At 35.1% G+C, this 17,816-nt stretch overlaps 2 protein-coding genes across 2 annotated transcripts; one reads left to right on the top strand and one right to left on the bottom strand.

The window, feature by feature from the left end:
• The first annotated feature begins 5,490 nt into the window (after positions 1–5,490).
• On the top strand, positions 5,491–11,535 carry LOC107788940 (UDP-galactose transporter 1). The gene is made up of 5 exons (XM_016610687.2): positions 5,491–5,880; positions 8,333–8,582; positions 8,852–9,059; positions 10,237–10,468; positions 11,147–11,535. The coding sequence occupies exons 1-5, from the start codon at positions 5,770–5,772 to the stop codon at positions 11,366–11,368; spliced, it is 1,023 nt and encodes a 340-aa protein (XP_016466173.1). The 5' UTR covers positions 5,491–5,769; the 3' UTR covers positions 11,369–11,535.
• A 486-nt stretch (positions 11,536–12,021) lies between these two features.
• On the bottom strand, positions 12,022–14,249 carry LOC107788941 (uncharacterized). The gene is made up of 3 exons (XM_016610688.2): positions 13,639–14,249; positions 12,480–12,601; positions 12,022–12,346 (listed from the first exon to the last, which is right to left on the bottom strand). The coding sequence occupies exons 1-3, from the start codon at positions 14,050–14,052 to the stop codon at positions 12,196–12,198; spliced, it is 687 nt and encodes a 228-aa protein (XP_016466174.1). The 5' UTR covers positions 14,053–14,249; the 3' UTR covers positions 12,022–12,195.
• Positions 14,250–17,816: the final 3,567 nt, after the last annotated feature.

The raw sequence follows: 17,816 nt of genomic DNA, 5'->3' as shown, positions 1-17,816 counted from the left end.
GGGGTGGCCTTAGCCTATAAAATTCGGGGGTTGCCTAATAGGTCTTATACCCCTGAGGTCTAATAACTTGGACCGTCCGAGTTTGTTTTTCGGATGGCAGTCCCCAAGTGAGAGAGTGATTATTTGAACTCAGGTTAACGCGACCCTTGGCTCATTTCCTTTAGGGGATCAGAAGCAGGGAATTCCTTAAGAGATGTAAAGGAAATTTTTTTTAAAAGACAAGATGTTTGCAAGGAAGAGACTTCTCATTATTCTTGTGCATAATAGTAATGTATGTGTACATGCTTTGTGTCAGGGTTCGAGAAGTCTATGTGGGCACACTTCATTTGACTGTTTGGACCTTACATTGAATCCTATCGATCGAGACCCTTCAATCCTGGAGTCTTTTTTCATGCTAAAGTCGATATCAAATGGTAATGCCCCCTAGTGTTCGGGGTTGACCAAAAAAGGGCCTCGAACGTTGTTATGATCATCGTCACCGATTCGTTGCCGGCCTTCAATTCTAAGTTAGCACGATTTACTGGTTGCCTCATTAAAAATCTTGTCGGGAAACCCATTTGGGACAAAACTGGCTCAAGGGAAAAAGAGTACAACGCGTGCTTTCAAACCTAAAACCTCGTACCATCCCTTGTTGGTTACCCGCCGGTTTAGTTTAAGATGTAAATAAAGGAAAGAACGGGGCCATACCTTATCAGTAATATCACTTTAAGTGAGTTATATTCCAGTTGTTCGATAGTTGCTCACCGTTCATTGTTCCGATCTTGTAGGAATCTTTTCCGATGATATCGATAATTTGGTACGGTCCTTCCTAGTTCGGCCCCAATTTTCCTTCGTTCGGGTTTCAGGTGCTTAGAGTGACCTTTCTTAGTACCAAATCCCCGGTATTGAAGTGTCGAATATTGGCCCTTCGATTATAATATCTTTCGATCTGCTGTTTTTGGGCGGCTAACCGGACAAGGGCGGCTTCGCGCCTTTCATCTAATAGCTCCAGGTTCGTACTCATAGCTTTGTTGTTCGATTCCTTTATTGCATATCGAAATCTGATACTTGGTTTTCCGACCTCGACCGATATTAAAGTTTCGGTGCCATAAACCAAAGAAAATGGGGTAGCCCCGGTACTGGACTTCGAGGTTGTACGGTATTCCCACAGGACTTCGGGTAATATTTCCTTCCATCTTCCTTTGGCGTCGGTTAATATTTTTTTAAGGTTTTGAAGTATGGTTTTGTCGGTAGATTCAGCTTGTCTATTCACACCAGGGTGATAGGGTGTCGATAGGATCCTTTTGATCTTGTGGTCTTTAAGGAATTTGGTTACTTTGCTTCCGATGAACTATTTTCCATTATCGCATACAATCTCTGCCGGCATTCTGAATCGGCATATGATGTGGTCCCAAATGAAATCGATGACCTCCTTCTCCCTGACCTTCTCGTACACCTGACCTTCTACCCACTTAGAAAAATAGTCAGTCATAAACAATATAAACTGAGCCTTACCAGGTGCCCACGAAAGGGGGCCAACGATGTCTATTCCCCACTTCATGAACGGCCATGGTGACAAAACCGAATACAACAGCTCCCCGGGTCGATGGATCATCGGAGCATGTCTTTGGCATTCATTATATTTTCGAACGAACTCCTTTGCGTCTTTTTCCATGTCAATCCAATAATAACCGCCTCTGATTATTTTTCGAACCAGCGATTTGTTGCCCGAATGATTTCCACAGGTACCTTCGTGGATTTCCCAGAAAACATACTCAGTATCACCCGGCCCTAGACATATTGCAAGTGGGCCATCAAATGTTCTTCTGAATAAGGTTCCGTCTTCAGACATGCTAAATCGGGCCGCCTTTGTATGCAGGGCCCTCGACTCTTTTGGATCCGAGGGCAGTTTACCGGATCTGAGATATTTCACGTATTTATTCCTCCAGTCCCAAGTTAGGCTCATCGAGTTGATCTCGGCATGGCCTTCTTCCACCACCTATCTCATAAGTTGTACGACTTCTCCCAAGTTGAACTTGTCGTCTTCGACCGACGACCCCAAGTTAGCGAGGGCATCCGCCTCGCTGTTTTGATCCCGCGATACGTATTGCAAAGTCCATTCTTTGAACCGATGTAATGTCACCTGTAATTTGTCCAAGTGTCTTTGTATTCATTCCTCTCTGACCTCGAATGTTCCATTGACTTGGTTTACCGCAAGGAGGGAGTCGCACTTGGCTTCGATCACCTCTGCACCCAACCTCTTGGCTAGTTCAAGGCCTGCAATTTACCCTCAAAATCGGATAACAATTGAATTTATACGCGATTTTAAGGATACATGATCTAACTTGGTACAAAAAATGAGAAATCAGATTCAAATTGAAATTAATGATAAAAAAGGAAATGCAAATTACACAGGTTGAACAATCTTGGCCTTGAAGGTTAGTCACCCTCGAGTCAAAGATGCTGCAATCGGTGCCGGAACAGAGTGATGAGATAATAATGACTAAAAATAACAGTTTATTGCTTTGGGATGTGTGTTACCATATCCTTTATAAATAATCAGACTCCATTTATATAGTAGAGGAGTCCTAATTTAGGTACAATTCTATATAAGGTAAAAAATCTCATGATTCGCTAATTAATCGGTTTCATTGATACGTGCCGAGATTCCCGCCGTGATATTCGACCGGTTACGGATATTTCGGCCTTCCGTTATTTTGGTTCGATAATATTTTCTCGAGCTAATTCGGAGTTGTGGTCAGTTCCGGGATTACAAACCCGATAATCTTGAAGGCGCATGTTCTAACCTCGTGCCTAGGTTCGATGGAACCCAGAGTCTTCTTCAATCCATTATGTTTCATCCCCGATCTGTCATGCAATAGATGACCTCAATTTCTACCGTATACATATATAATATTAATTAGTTTAGACACAATAAATTTTAGTATGGTACAAGGAGGATGAGAAGAAACTATAGGTAAATATATTGGTGCTTTAACGATGGACAGGAGGTGGAGTTAAATTTGTAAATATGATCGAAGCAAACCAACATCTCCTTATTTTCAAATATTCTGAATAAGTCAAATCTCAAATATACGTATAATTATTTCTTTCCTCTTGCAACTCATAAAGCACAGTGACATGTCACGTAAATCTACAAAGAAGAAATCTTCAACAAACTGATTATAAACAACTTTCCTAATTAAAAAAAAAAAAAACTATTTCTATTCAAGATAAATCATTTTAATCCAAAGTATCTCAAACTCATCATTTATTGACACAATAACGAACCAAAACCCAGGATGAACATGCCATTTAAACTAAATTTCTAGGAACAAAATCAAATAAGAGTGGAGTAGTATTTTTAAAAAGGGTCATAGGAATGATAATTGAACATGCCATTTTACCTAAATTTGAGGCCAAGAAATCCAAAAAGTAAAAAAAATCCAATAGTACAAGTTACAAGAAGTCAAAGAGTTTGTTTCTATTGGGAGTGTTTCCAATTCTCCACGTTATTGCGTGCAATATGGTGTGTGCCTGTGTGTGGTGGGGCACTGCCGATAAAGAGGTCTGATAGCGTGAAGGTAGTTACACTGCTACATTACGTTTAGGACTTCGACTTTATTTTTTTCCCCTTCGAAACGTTTAGACTTCGATTAGAACAGAAATTTTGGGCCTCAAAATTTAATGGATATTTCAACATGGGAAGAGAGAGACAGAAAATTAACACGAAAGGAATTAAAATAAATTTGAACGAAAATACTGTTCAAAAATTCAGAAAATATTCCAGCATAATATACTGGAGTTCCAGTATAATATATCGGTCCAGCATAATATGCTGAAAGTTCATACACAGGTGCTCCAATCTCCAATATATTATGATGGAACTTTCCGCGTATTGGAGTTCCAGCATAATATGCCGGAAGTTCATACACAAGTGCAACAATCTCCAGTATATTATGCTGGACCGGTCCGTGTTGCAACAAAATAGTGACTATTTTTTAATTACTTTGCAAACACTGACTATTTTTGAATTAACAGTCCGAAAAATAGCTAGCCGGTGCTATTTTTACCATTTTTTTCCCCTTCCAAACGTTTAAACTTCAATTAGGACAGAAATTTTGGGCCACAAATTTAATGATTATTTCAACATGGGAATAGAGAGACAGAAAATTAACACGAAAGGAATTGAAATTCTCATACGGGTAGAAATCCTTGAGACTTATTTGAAGGGCTCCAAAAGCTCGGAGTTGCAACTTTTTTTATCCAAGGATTATGTAATTAGTTTTTGTGTTTGTCAAAGGCCTAAGAAGTCATATTACTCTTCCTCAAAGGTAGTTATGGATTTAGGTGCTCTTTCAGCGTATTAATTTATTTTTTTCAATGATAATATTTCACAATTATTACAAAAAAATATAATTAAAAGTTGTGCAAATCTGAGCATTATGGTGGGATAGATAATATCTCTTCACTCAAAATTAAAGGTCTCGGGTTAAAGCCTTGGCAATATGAAAAATCCTGATTGAAAACACCTCCCTTTTAATAAATTTTAGGTGACATAAATCCAGATTAGTCGGTATCCCAATACGAGTATGAACCAACGGGTGGGGAAAAGAATTAAAAGTTGATGCTGTTTAAATTTGGTTTTTGCTTAGTTTCTAAAATATATATTTTTAAAAATATTTCAGAAAGTATTCCGAGTTTTTCTTATATAAAAAATCTGAATTTGTGTTGATTTTTATACTCAGACTGAAAATAATAATATTTAATTTTCAAAACCAACTAGTCTAAACTATGTTTTACGAACTGTTTTTTATAAGCATTGTGAAGTGGTATAAAAGTATTCATTCTGAAAAACTTTTAAAACCAAGAAAAATGAAGTGAAGTCAAGTTTAAATATTTGAAAGTGGGATTTATTTGGAGAGGCAAAATCTTTTAAATATAAAAGAAACATAAATTTTGGTAGGAAAAGAATTCCTGTGTAGCAGCTCATGAATTCTCCATGAGTATACAAATATAGTATTCATTTAGAACTTTTAAGATCAGAGACATGTTATATCGAGTAAAAATAAAAATATATGTGAGCATATAATTATTTGCCTCTATAACTATGCGCTATTGCCCTCCATCATAATATTTTAAAAATATTTCAATTTAACATTTGTTATGCTTTAAGATTTCATATCATCTTACAAATTGTCTTAATATTTAGTCATTTAGTGACCTTAATAGTGCTCCAAGCTAAGGTAGAATATAGGACATTTTAAAACACATAATCAAACTTAGAAATTAGAATAGTCAAGAATAAATACGATAAATTATGATTATTGCATATACTAGTAGAGTGTAAATTCGACTATTTCCAAACAAAAATAGAAAGGAAAAAAAAGAGACTAGTGTCCTTATTTGCAAAATACGACAAATTTCATTTACTAATATTTCTTGAGATCTGAGTCCCCATTCAGTAATTATTCTTATTCCAATAGAGAATTGTCCTTTTTGAGCGAGGGCGAGGGGACCGGGGAATGAAGGTGAGGGGGTGCGTGTGAAGTACTAGTACTATTACTATTATTACCTCTCCTGTCCGAGTTCTCAAAATCCTTTTTTTTTTTGAGAAATCAGAAACTCACAAGGGAATTATGCTTTCAGCTTAGCTTGCTTCGCAATTTCCTTCTTCCCTCTTTCTCTTTTTAAATTATAGTACAAGATTTGGATTTAGGTTTGTTTTTCTAGATCTTCGTTGTTAATTATATAGGGAGAGCGAGTTAGTGAAAGAGCGCAAGTGAGAAAATGGAGGAAAGTAGGTTGTGTCAGTGGACTGTGATTCGATCCGTATTATCCATTCTTCAATGGTGGGGTTTTAATGTCACTGTTATTATCATGAATAAATGGATCTTTCAGGTGAGTGATTTTTCCCTCTTCACATCTCGATTTTTCAATTCCTTATTTCTGTCATGTGTGGATTTCTTCTCAATTTTCCTGATTTTCACTTTTCTTTATTTACTGATCCTGTTTTTATTTCTGTATTTGAATTATATTGATTTATGGTAGCAGTGATTTTTCAAATTACAATTTGGTTAGTACCTCATCGGGGTATTGATATCAGTAAATGCAAAAACCATGTGCGCGAAACTTGGACTCACAGAGTGTTTTTTAGGCTTGTTGTTCAAAACAAATTGTAGCTCGATCTTTGCTGGCAATTTGTCTTTGTCTGTAGAGATTGAACTGGAGCTAGCTTATGTTTTGTCTGTATCTCCTTTGATGAACAAAATTCAGGACAAGATTCGAAGTTTATCTCTTCTTATTTTTAGCTACAAAGTTATTCTTCTTTTGTCTTTTGTATTGCTGAATGATCTCCTTTCCTCATTTCAAGTGGTGCCAATTTTCACGTGATGAGCATTCCTTAGTGGAATTGAGTTTCTTGTTTTTGTGTGTTGGGCTATCTGACATTTTTTTTTCATGAATTTTCTTAATTGTGATACTGTGATGGGTGGTAGCGAGAAATGAAAGTACTCCTACTGTTCGCCTTATCTGCAAATTTCTATTCGTTGTTTGCTAAAGCAAATATCCTTCTTTCTGGAGTAATATTAAGTGGTGGTGGGATAAATTAAAAGAAGTATGAATGGAAGACCAGATTTCAAATAGTGGTGTTTAACTGGTAGGTATTCGTGCTTGAATGCGGTGTACAATTCTACGATGACGAGTGTTGAAACAGTAAAAGAAGGAACAACGTATAAACCATCCCAGAATGACTGATAGGATTACTGTCCTTAAGGGTTGTCATTTGTTATGCGGTCCTCATTCTTCCGGTGATTCAGAGTATTGTTTTAACCTTATATTAGCTACACTTTCGAGCTTAGCACCAAAAGAGGCACATAGAAATGCATCAATTATATCGCCTTCCCCACGGAATGGAATATAAACATCTGATCCTCCTCAAGCAATGAGCACGACCGAGTCGTGGATTGAATTTCCTGCCATCATAACCATGAACATTGTCTCCTCAAATTGACGAACACTTTCTTCTATAACATGGTATCAGGCTAGCTTGCACGCACCTCAACTAATTTCACTGGGTACCTGCTACCTCCCACTAGTATAGTTACTGGGTAACTCTCTACCAAGGTTTAGAAATATGTGAAGAAATAACCTAGTGTTTTGTCTCCACTATGAATTAGAACTTGAGACCTCATGATTCTCTACCCACTTCATTGACCACTAGGCTACACCAAATAAGAACACATAAAGCAAGACAAAATGGAAGTCACTTTCTTGTCTAAAGATATTGAGATGTACCAGTTCGTAAATGTGAAATCATGATGGTTGAATATCTTAAAAGGTGGACGAAGTAGACCAAAAATCACCTTGAAGGAAGTTGTATCATAGTATTTACTATCACTTCGAATCCATGGTGACTTTGGCGAAAATTAGGGGGAAAAGGGGTTGCTAGGTGCACGAAGCATCCCCTGGGAAGGGCCCGCACATCAAAGGGTTCGGTCTTATGTAGGCAGCCTACAACCACGAAAAAAATGAGATCTATATAGGCGATATCAACTAGTTGAGTTTAAGGCTTAGTCTTGTTGGCATGCGTATATTAGTGCAATATTTGCTAGGAGAATTAATCTGGTTGGGGATTTGTAGAAAGTATATAACATATAGTACTTCTAGGGTTAGAGAACTTAAATTATAAGATATTGGAATGGGATGAGTCTGAATGGAGTGAAATGGATAGTGGCCAACCCCGTCAGCTTGGTATTGAGGTTTTAGTTGAGGTTGTTGTAGTATTGATATTTCCAGAATGTACTTTGCCGTAATCATGACACTCCTGGAGCCTGTTTCATGGCAGGGTGTTGGAGATTCAATGTCAAATTTCTCAAAGGTGAATTTACATCTGATTATGTTTTAGGCTGTGATTATCTTGTAGTCCTAATCAACTGTGAAGGCTTCCACTGTGTACCAATTTGACTGCAGTAATCTGTTGGTTTGCATTGGTTTATCCCCTTCTTTTAAAAGTGTTGCTTGTCGTGAAGCAATCCTAATTGGTTACTGAGGACTTGAAAAGAAGCATTTCACTTTTAGAGAGGTATAGCCTGCATGAACATTTCCTACATGCCAAAGCAGTTTCAATTCTAAGCTCCAGACTTTTATTGCCATGCTGAAGTTGTGACATAAAATTCAAATATCTTCATCTCAAGTTAGTTGGAGATGGTGCATGTTCTAGATGTTCAATAATTTGTACTTAATTATCTTGTGTTGTTGGAGATATTGTCATCTCTATTATCACTTCCATTGTCAAGTGTATGAGGTATGGTTTTAAAGAACTAATAATATGTTGATCTTTTGTCCTTCGCAGAAAATGGATTTTAAGTTTCCCTTGACAGTATCTTGCATACACTTTATTTGCTCAGCCATTGGTGCATACATGGTGATTAAAGTGCTAAAGCTTAAACCTCTTATTGTGGTTGACCCTGAGGATCGCTGGAGAAGGATTTTCCCCATGTCATTTGTGTTTTGTATCAACATAGTGCTGGGCAATGTCAGCCTGCGCTACATCCCTGTTTCATTTATGCAAACGATAAAGTCATTCACCCCTGCAACTACAGGTGATTTTTGGGTAGAACATTTATTATTTATTAATAAATAATTTACGAGACAAGCTTGTTGTGAAAAATATAATAGCACACAACAAAACAATTTAGCAATTCTTTATAACCTTTGCTTCACCTGTGTGCTTATATGTTTCGGGATATGGATTAGTAAATTTTTTAAGTCCTTAAGTCATATTACAAACTTCTACATCTCATTGTGCTGATTTTCCGCTTCTTTCCTCTAAAACAATGGAGGACATCTGACTGACATGTCTTTGGAACAGTTATTTTACAGTGGCTAGTTTGGAGCAAGCACTTTGACATGCGGATTTGGGCTTCTTTGATACCTATTGTTGGAGGAATTCTCCTCACCTCCATCACAGAGCTAAGTTTTAACATGTTTGGATTTTGTGCTGCCTTATTTGGTTGTCTGGCTACGTCCACAAAGACGATTCTTGCAGAGTCTCTACTGCATGGTTACAAATTTGACAGGTAATGACCTCTCTCTCTCTCTCTCTCTCTCTCTCTCTCTCTCTCTCTCTCTCTCTCTCTCTCTCTCTCTCTCTCTCTCTCTCTCTCTCTCTCTCTCTCACATCTAATTTACTCATATACTTACTTTTCCACCCTTTGTTAGGAAGGTTCTGAGACCGGTTTTAATTTCCTTTTCCATGGGAGAAACCGCAGTCTAGGTGGGGAATCCTGTGGTTCCTACTAGTTTACTTGTCACCAGAAAAGAAGTTCCTCTGCAGGTTTCATCACCTTGTTGATGCTTTACCTTGGCATATCATCACAAAATAGTGAACAAGCTAAAAAGGAGGAGATGACTATCTTAATCCCTCCTATCTGGATTCCAACCAAAGATATAGGTCCTATGATGACTTTAGGCCTTAATTTAGAATGAAATTGAACTCGAGATAAAAAGTTGCAACTCACGATCAGTAAAATTACTTTTGTTTTTTACAAGGAAAAAGAATATCACATAAAAAGGAATAACGAAGGAACTCAACCTCTTTATTTTTCTTTTTTCGGAAATTCACTCAGTTTGCTAATCCTTGTCTATTACTAGCCTTTTAGAGGAAAATATAAGTACTAATGAAAAGAATATTTAAGATTATAATTTAACACTGTGAGGAAAAGTCAGGGAGTCTGCAGTTATTCTTAAATTATGTGTGTTTCATTTATCTCTAGAATTATCAGCAGGTTCATTATAATTCACGAAGACTAGTTGGAGCCAAATTTATGTTATCCATTTCTATTCAGTAGTTTATTTTCAAAACTCACATTGTATTTCAACTCAGAATATAGGCTTATGGCTTCTAAAACCTAAATCCTTGTTTACACAAAATCTTACAAGAAAATATAACAAGGCATTATCAGAATTGGAACTTGCAATGACACGTTAACCGTTTGTTCATCAGTTTGGGTCATTTCATTTTCATATGCTTTCTTTTGTCATGTAAAAGGGCTGCAATCCTCTTGAGTACAACTTCATAATCAAAATTTGTATTTACCTATCAACAGAAAAAAGAAAAAGAACAGAGTTGGCTCCCCAGATAAAGTTGTACATGTGTTCATAATCAACAAAATTTTCTTAAGATTTTGGACGCTGCTCTTAATTTTGGCAGCATCATTTTTACACGTAATGTTCATTTACTTTTTTATTTTGTAGCATAAACACGGTATATTACATGGCTCCTTTTGCCACAATGATCTTGGCGGTACCAGCTTTACTACTGGAAGGCCCTGGAGTAGTGGCATGGTTGCAGACGGGCCCCCCACTTCTTTCATCCTTCTGCATTATTTTTGGCTCTGGTGTGTTGGCTTTTTGCCTCAATTTCTCTATCTTCTATGTCATTCACTCAACCACAGCAGTCACCTTTAATGTCGCTGGAAACCTTAAGGTACAAGCTATGCTCTTATTTTTTTTATTAATGCTTTTGGTTAGTTTATTGTATGAAAGTTATTCATATATACATTTTCAGATTCATGCATAGCCAGAGCTAACAATTTTTATTGCCCGTGCATTTGCGCTTTTAATAATTCTTTTATCTGTTAGCTCATTTGATTTGGCATGTTCAACTGCATTTTGGCGGTTTGGTGCATTAACATTGCTAAGCAACATGAATTTATAGATCTCATCATGACACATATGCATGTATACATGTGCCAAAATTATCTCGGGCCAATTTGAGCATATCTTGTAGGACGTTGCTTTCACTTGATCTCATCAACACTTAATGAGATGCTGACAAAGTAGAAATTTGATTCATTACTTCAACCTATGAAAGTGAAAATATAGATTGAACTTTTCAAATCAAGCTAATCTTGAGCTAGCCTTGATTGCATGTTAAATAAGACAATACAAACAAACATCTCATGAGTTGACCATTACAAACACTGTCCACCTAAATTGTCTGTTATGTTTTTGATGTCACTACGTTCCTTACTGAAGTCACGGCATTTAGATCTGTTATTGTCTTATATATAACAGTTTCCAGTTGATCGGAAAACTAAATGTACTGTTGTATTTATCAACGTTATTGTCTTTCAGTGAAAACTTCTTGTGAATATCTTTGCAGGTTGCAGTTGCTGTAACTTGTTCATGGCTTATCTTCCGAAACCCAATCTCAATGATGAATGCCGTTGGATGTGCTATAACGCTTATCGGATGTACATTCTATGGGTACGTGAGGCACATGCTCTCACAACAAACTCCAGGCACTCCTCGGACACCTCGGACCCCAAGAAAAAGTATGGAGTTTGTCCCTCTAGTAAACGAGAAGTTAGAGGATAAAGTTTAATGCCAGGTGTGCTTGAAACAGGAACTAGGTAAAACTTTGATATAGAAGAGAAGTATAAAGAAGAAACAAATCGTTCATTGTTGTCTAATTTACCGTTTAGGTATATCGAATTCTGGATCTCTTATTTAACTTATTTATTTACCTTCATCCCCTGTCCGAATTGGCTAGATTTGGTTTTTGTTTTTGCGTATAGAAGAGAAGCACAGAGAAATGATTCTTTCACTTTTGTCTAATGTACCATTTAGGTAATTCCGGTACCAAATCTTTTATTACCTCATTTATTTGCCTTACCTTTTATATCCACTCCAAGTTGCCTAATATTTGGGTTCATAGTTTGCCCACAACTTTCTGTTGTTTTTAGTTTTTGTAAAGCAATTTTTTTAATTCAAGATATGCCATGGAAAAATAGTGAAAATCGGTTTTGCAATCATTCTTTTCCTCTGCTCGAGTCAACCTGTTGCTGCTTGTTCCTAGTAGAGTTGAGATGGGCTAACTCTGTCACTCCAAATATTGGAACCCAACTTTTATGAAAAGGATTGTTGTATTCTTTTCCCTTCAATTTAACCATCCCTGTATTTTGTGTCAAGTAATTCTATAACTAGGCAAATATTCAGCCCGGAGAGAAGGGAAATATAGCTGATACAAGAACTGTATTTCGCACAAATAACAAGTTTACAGTAAGCATTAGATATATATAAAATTACAGACCAGAAGAGAATTTTTTTTAGGGAATGCTACATTGGAAATACTACTGAAAGCTTTCTACACAAATTATTTTCCATATTGTAGTGAGTGATATTAATTTCTAAACTAGGATGAAATTAAAACTAGGCCAAGAGCCAGAAATTCTTCTGCCATCTAGTGCTGATAAGGTATCCTCCCATGCCTTTGCTTTGCTTCCTTACTCCTATTGTCAAGCAATCCAATGTGTTGATGCATTGTTCCACAAATTCCTCTTCACTGCTTGGCCCACACAGACTGTAGTAGTAGTGTTGCAAAATTAAAGGAAAAATCCATCATGTAAAAAATGAAAGTTTGAAAATTAGTATTTTTCTGATTTAATTTTGCTTCAAAAATGTTGTGGGGGGGGGGGGGGAGGAGATATATATACCAGGTAAGTAGATGAGAGGGCTTTTTCTGACCCAAGACTAACACAGAGACCTCCAGCTTCTTCACTTGGCTAATTACAGTTGCCATCTTTGGTCCTTGTATTACTAGTGCTTCCACCTCAACCTTTTAAAAAAAAGTGACAATAGGTCATAATACTCCAAAGAATTATGTCAATCTTTGTTTGGTAACTAGGGAAAGGAATAATAGGAGGAAATACAAAAGCCAGTGGAAGAAATTATTAGTACTGTGTTGTTTGTTTGGTTGAGAGAGAAATAAAGGATCCGAAAACCCTCTGAAAAGGAAAAGAAGAAACTGTCACTAGTAATGATTTCCCTCCTTTATTATTGTGTGCATTTGAAAGGAAAAGTAAGGACAGAAAAATGCATTGAGCAGTGAGCAGTGAGCAGCAGAGAGAGAAAGAGAGAGAAAGAGCCAAAGAGGGGGAAATAGATAGAGAAATCTCTCCTCCTTACTTCAGCAACCACCGGAAAAGGGAAAGGAAAATAAAGAAAAGATAGTAAATTTATCTATCAAAGACCAAAGCCCCTCCCAACCAAACAGACAAAGGAAAAATAAAGAAGGAAAAAACCTTCATCTTTTTATAGAAAATAAAGATAATGCTGCCTCCCCCCAAAATATACGCAAAAAAAGAAGAATAAGCAAATTCACTGAATTTATTAGCACCAATCTTTGGTTTAGCCTGATATCAAGAGACATTATAATTTAAAACTTACCCAAAAAAACACCGACAATACGTTACATTATCTTTTGCAGAAAATTAGCACTTGAACACTGTTTGACAAACAAAACAGAACATGCAGAGGAACAAAATGCAATTTGAGCACATTAATGTTACCTAATCTTTTATTACTACTATTATTCACTAATTAAACAAAAAACACTTTAGACCTATTTACCAAACAAAATATAGGTAAACCACCAAAGTATGTGGTGCACCAGATGCGGCTCCCTCAACCAGAGGTCTCGTTAGAGGCTGGGGTATGAAAAGATTGTTGGTAGGGAGCGCATTTCACGAATGAGGCCCTACGCGGCGTGAATCCGGATATAGTCGGGCTCCCATGGGATACCGGACACCCAGCGAGAAACCATTTTTTTTTTAAAATATAGGTATTTAACAAGCGCCAAGAAAAGGGACTTACTTCAGGTTTACAAGCCTTACAAAGGGATCCAAGAGAGCTAGCAAGATGAGCAGCAGATGAAGATGAATCAGCTGAAGAAGAGCCCTTACTATTAGAAGAATGTGGAACAATATGAAGCAGAGTTAGAATATCTCCTTTATTAGTAACATGTGTAAGTGCCCACATCATAGCATGTTTACTATGTGAACTCTGATCCACAACAACCATTACTCTTTTCCTCATTACTAAACCCCCACCATTATTTTGATAGCCATTTCCCCCTCCTCCACACATATTGTTCAGCTCCTCCATTTGCTTCCAATTACAGCTCTGAAATCCACCATTTCCAGTCCCACCACCCCATCTTCTTGAAGTTGATTTCCAGCCTTCTTTCCCACTTAGTTGCCTCAGAAAAGAACTTGAACTCATTGTCATTTTCCTCCACTTTTACCACTTTGCTGTTTCAAGGTTCATGTATTTTTCATTCAACACAAGAAAGTTGAGAGGGGTTTATGGAAAGAGGTCTATTTGGTGAAGCAAAGCTATGGTTTTTAATGTTTATTTATTATTGGCTAGTTTTGGGGGTTTGGTGGGGGGGGGGGGGAAGAGGGGGGTCACTCACGGGTATTACTCAGTGGCTAGTTATGGCAGTACACTACTCTGGGGAGATATATATATATATACTATTAAAGAAAGGATTTAATATGCTGACAGTTTTGATGATGAAATGGTGGATTCTTTTTTCGTACCCTTTTTTTGCTTTTATGGCCTGACCCCGAATCTTTTGTACAATTTCCTTGAGGCAAATTAGTATTGGTACACTGACTACACTCCATTACATTTTTATACAGTAGTACTGCAGTATTTGATTAGAGGTAGAATTTAAGGAGAAAAAAACAAAGAAAACGTTTTACACTTCATAAAAACTATTTTTTGATTTTAAATATATTATAGTAACTTGATAATTAAAATAATGTCATTATGGTAGAATAAAAAGTTTTATATTAAAGAGTTTCAAATAAAGGAGGAAATGGGTCTTCATCGTCATTTATAATATTGAAATTTAAAAAATATCATTTTTAGGTTTCTTATGTGTAAAAAAAAAATAGATATGTTATGTGTAAAGTAAATCTTCATAAAAAAGAATGTAATTTACAGATTAAATATGCAATATATAATGGAGTTGAGGAAGTATTGTATATGTTAAATAATTTGTCGCAAATAAGAAATAGAATGAAAAGGGACAAAAAAAATGAAAATAAGAAATTAAGCCATGATTTTTAAAGAATTTTTACAAATTGTGAGCTAGTGGCACTGCTCAATGTAATTAAGGTGGTTAAGGTCAGATCTATAATTTAAATGGATTATGATCCGATCTGATATAGCAAAGGATTAACACCTTCCTAGAGATTGTTAAGGAACCAGACTAATATTATTTTAAGATTGTTAAGGAACTAAATACTACTATATTGCAATTAATACTAGGTATTTTTAGTTGCAAGTTGCAACTAGGTACTGAAATTAATATTTAAATTATCTACTATAGAATAAAATCTCGAACTATAATATAATTTAATCAAATATACCATGTTATTTACATTATCTTCATATTACCAACTCACGCTTACTATAAACATTTATGTGCAAGTAAATATTTTTCAGTGGATCGTTTCTTCTCATTTCCCTCTGGCCTCCCTATCCAAAACAAATTACTAAAAGATACAAAAACTTAAAATCAATAATTAAGATAAATTCTCATCCCTCTGTGATAAACTAAATCAAATACGAGATCATAATCCTTTGCTATCAAATCCTTTCCTTTTCCAAATAGTAATCAAAATTCAGTGTCTTTAATTAAGTTTTATGCTATGTTCAATCTTAAGAATTAAGAATTAATGACACATTTTACTTCTTCAAAAGCCAATCTTCCTCTTCAAAAAAGATAAAAGGAAACAAAAGGAAAAACGGTTATATACGAATCGAAAATCTTTTTTTCTTGTTGAAATCATTTTTAACCCGCGTCAAAACTATTTACACATTGTAGTCTTAAAAGTGTATAAAATATTAATTTTTTTGTATACAACATACAAAAAGATGTATATACAAAAAATTATATATTTTTCGACTATTATTTTAAGAGCGGCTATATAATATTATTTTCCCAACTTCTTTTTTTTCCCTTTCACTTTCTTTTTTTCATTTTTTTTTGGTGTTGTGTTCATGATTGATCTCAGACTATATTCTGATTTCTGATCAGCCTTATCAAGAAAATCTTTGTCCATGTTCTCAATTCTGAACAATAGAATTGTCGTTTGCAGCCTTTGCCCTGTTGAGTGTTGTCATTACCACATTTTCCTGCATAAATAATGGTTAACCAAATAATAATAAGTACTTTACTTTTCATCAAGTCTCAAGACGTAATGATTTCAACAAGAGGAAAATCTTACTGAAAGTTGCTACTGCAGTTTATATATTACCTTCTATTTTAGCTTTAGAATGTGTCAAATTTGATTATCGGTAAACAAATTTCACTAAATTCTAGCTAATTGCATTTTATTAATACCTCTACTACGATAGGCACTTCATTTTATGCATTGATCAACCCGTAAGACAAAATTACCATTTTAAGAACATATTGTCAAATAATATGCATAAATCCTGTTCCGCTGCTTCGTTTTTGTCTTTGCCTAAGTATTTGTCATTATTAACATTCGTATTATCTTATTTTTATTACTCCGCGTTCAGATGCATGAGAAATCTTCTTGTTTGTATGTTTTAACGAGTTCGTGTAGTATTTTGTATAATATATATTTTCAAACTTGTGTAAGTTAAAAGGATAGATGTAACTTACGAAACATTTTTAAAGCTAGTGTTACACTATCATTTGCCCTGCATTTTCATACTTATAACTCAGACATTAGAAAAGAAGAATGGGAAAATGAACCACCCCTAAAAGACAAGAAACTGAACAGCTTCTTATGATACTTATTAATGGTATTGGTGACCATTTGTACATGGTAAAAGCCTTATCCATAATTTTATACTATAAATCATACTAGTTTATCATAGTTCACTTATAATTTAAGATAAAAATATTAATTAACTATAATTTTGTAGTACGAGTGTAAATATAATAAATGACATGTATTTATTATTTGATATAAACACCAAATACTATAAGTTTTATCTTTTGTGCATCAAGTTGACAGCTATTTTCATCCGTTGGTACATTCCATTTTGCAAATATAGGTGAGGTAATGAATATTTGATAGAGCAAGAATTTATCGTACTTTTGGCCAATTTTTTTATTTTCAAAGTTAAGGTTGCGACGCTTTTAGACGGAAAACGTACTTTCGAATAGAAATAGAATCAATTATTGAGAAGCAGAAAAAAAAAAAAAAACTCAAAAATATTTCTTTATGAAAAGCATTTTTTTTTTTTGAAAAATAGACTTATAAGTACTTTTTAAATGCTTGACCAAACATTAGTTGATGCACAAAAATATTTTTCAAATTAATTAGCCAAACACAAACTGTTTCCCGCCAAAAGTACTGAACAAATACTTTTCAACATAAAATGATTTTAAAATCTTGACCAAACAGGATATACGAGAGTTTCAAAAATCGCTGTAATCTTTTATTTTTAATCCCTTCCTTATCTATTTTAACCTTTTAAATAATCATATATCTAGTTATAATTTCTCCAAAAATTATCATTTCCTTCAATTACCATGAATTTAGGTTGCCAGAGTCCCAAGATTAATCTACTGAAAAGACAATAAAGATGTACATTGATATTACATTCTATAAAATCTTATCTTGATGAAATATTTTTACTAACATATGTTTAAAATGGAATTAAAATAAGAAAAAATAAAGAAAGAAAATCACGCTAACAGAATAATTGATAAAGGGCAATTCTGTAAATTACTAAGCAACAAGTTGCAGGCTCTGATGCGTCATTGATGATTTTGGTTTTAACTTGTTCATTCATTGAGTCAGACATTTGAGTGAGGAAGCTGGCATGGCAGCCTTTACAAATTATACAAAATAAAATTAATAAATAACCAAAAATGAATGAGCAACTTAATATAGGAATTTAAGAATAAATTAATAGGAATTTTACTTTCATCTCTAGTAAATGCAACTAATTAATTAATTTCATTATAAGTGTCATAAGTGGGCCCTCATCAGTTGAAC

The sequence above is a fragment of the Nicotiana tabacum genome, chromosome 22, assembly GCF_000715075.1.
Source record: "Nicotiana tabacum cultivar K326 chromosome 22, ASM71507v2, whole genome shotgun sequence".
In the NCBI taxonomy this organism is placed as follows: Eukaryota; Viridiplantae; Streptophyta; class Magnoliopsida; order Solanales; family Solanaceae; genus Nicotiana; species Nicotiana tabacum.
Note: the sequence above shows the minus strand (reverse complement) of the source record. Positions and strands in the feature narration are given on the sequence as shown.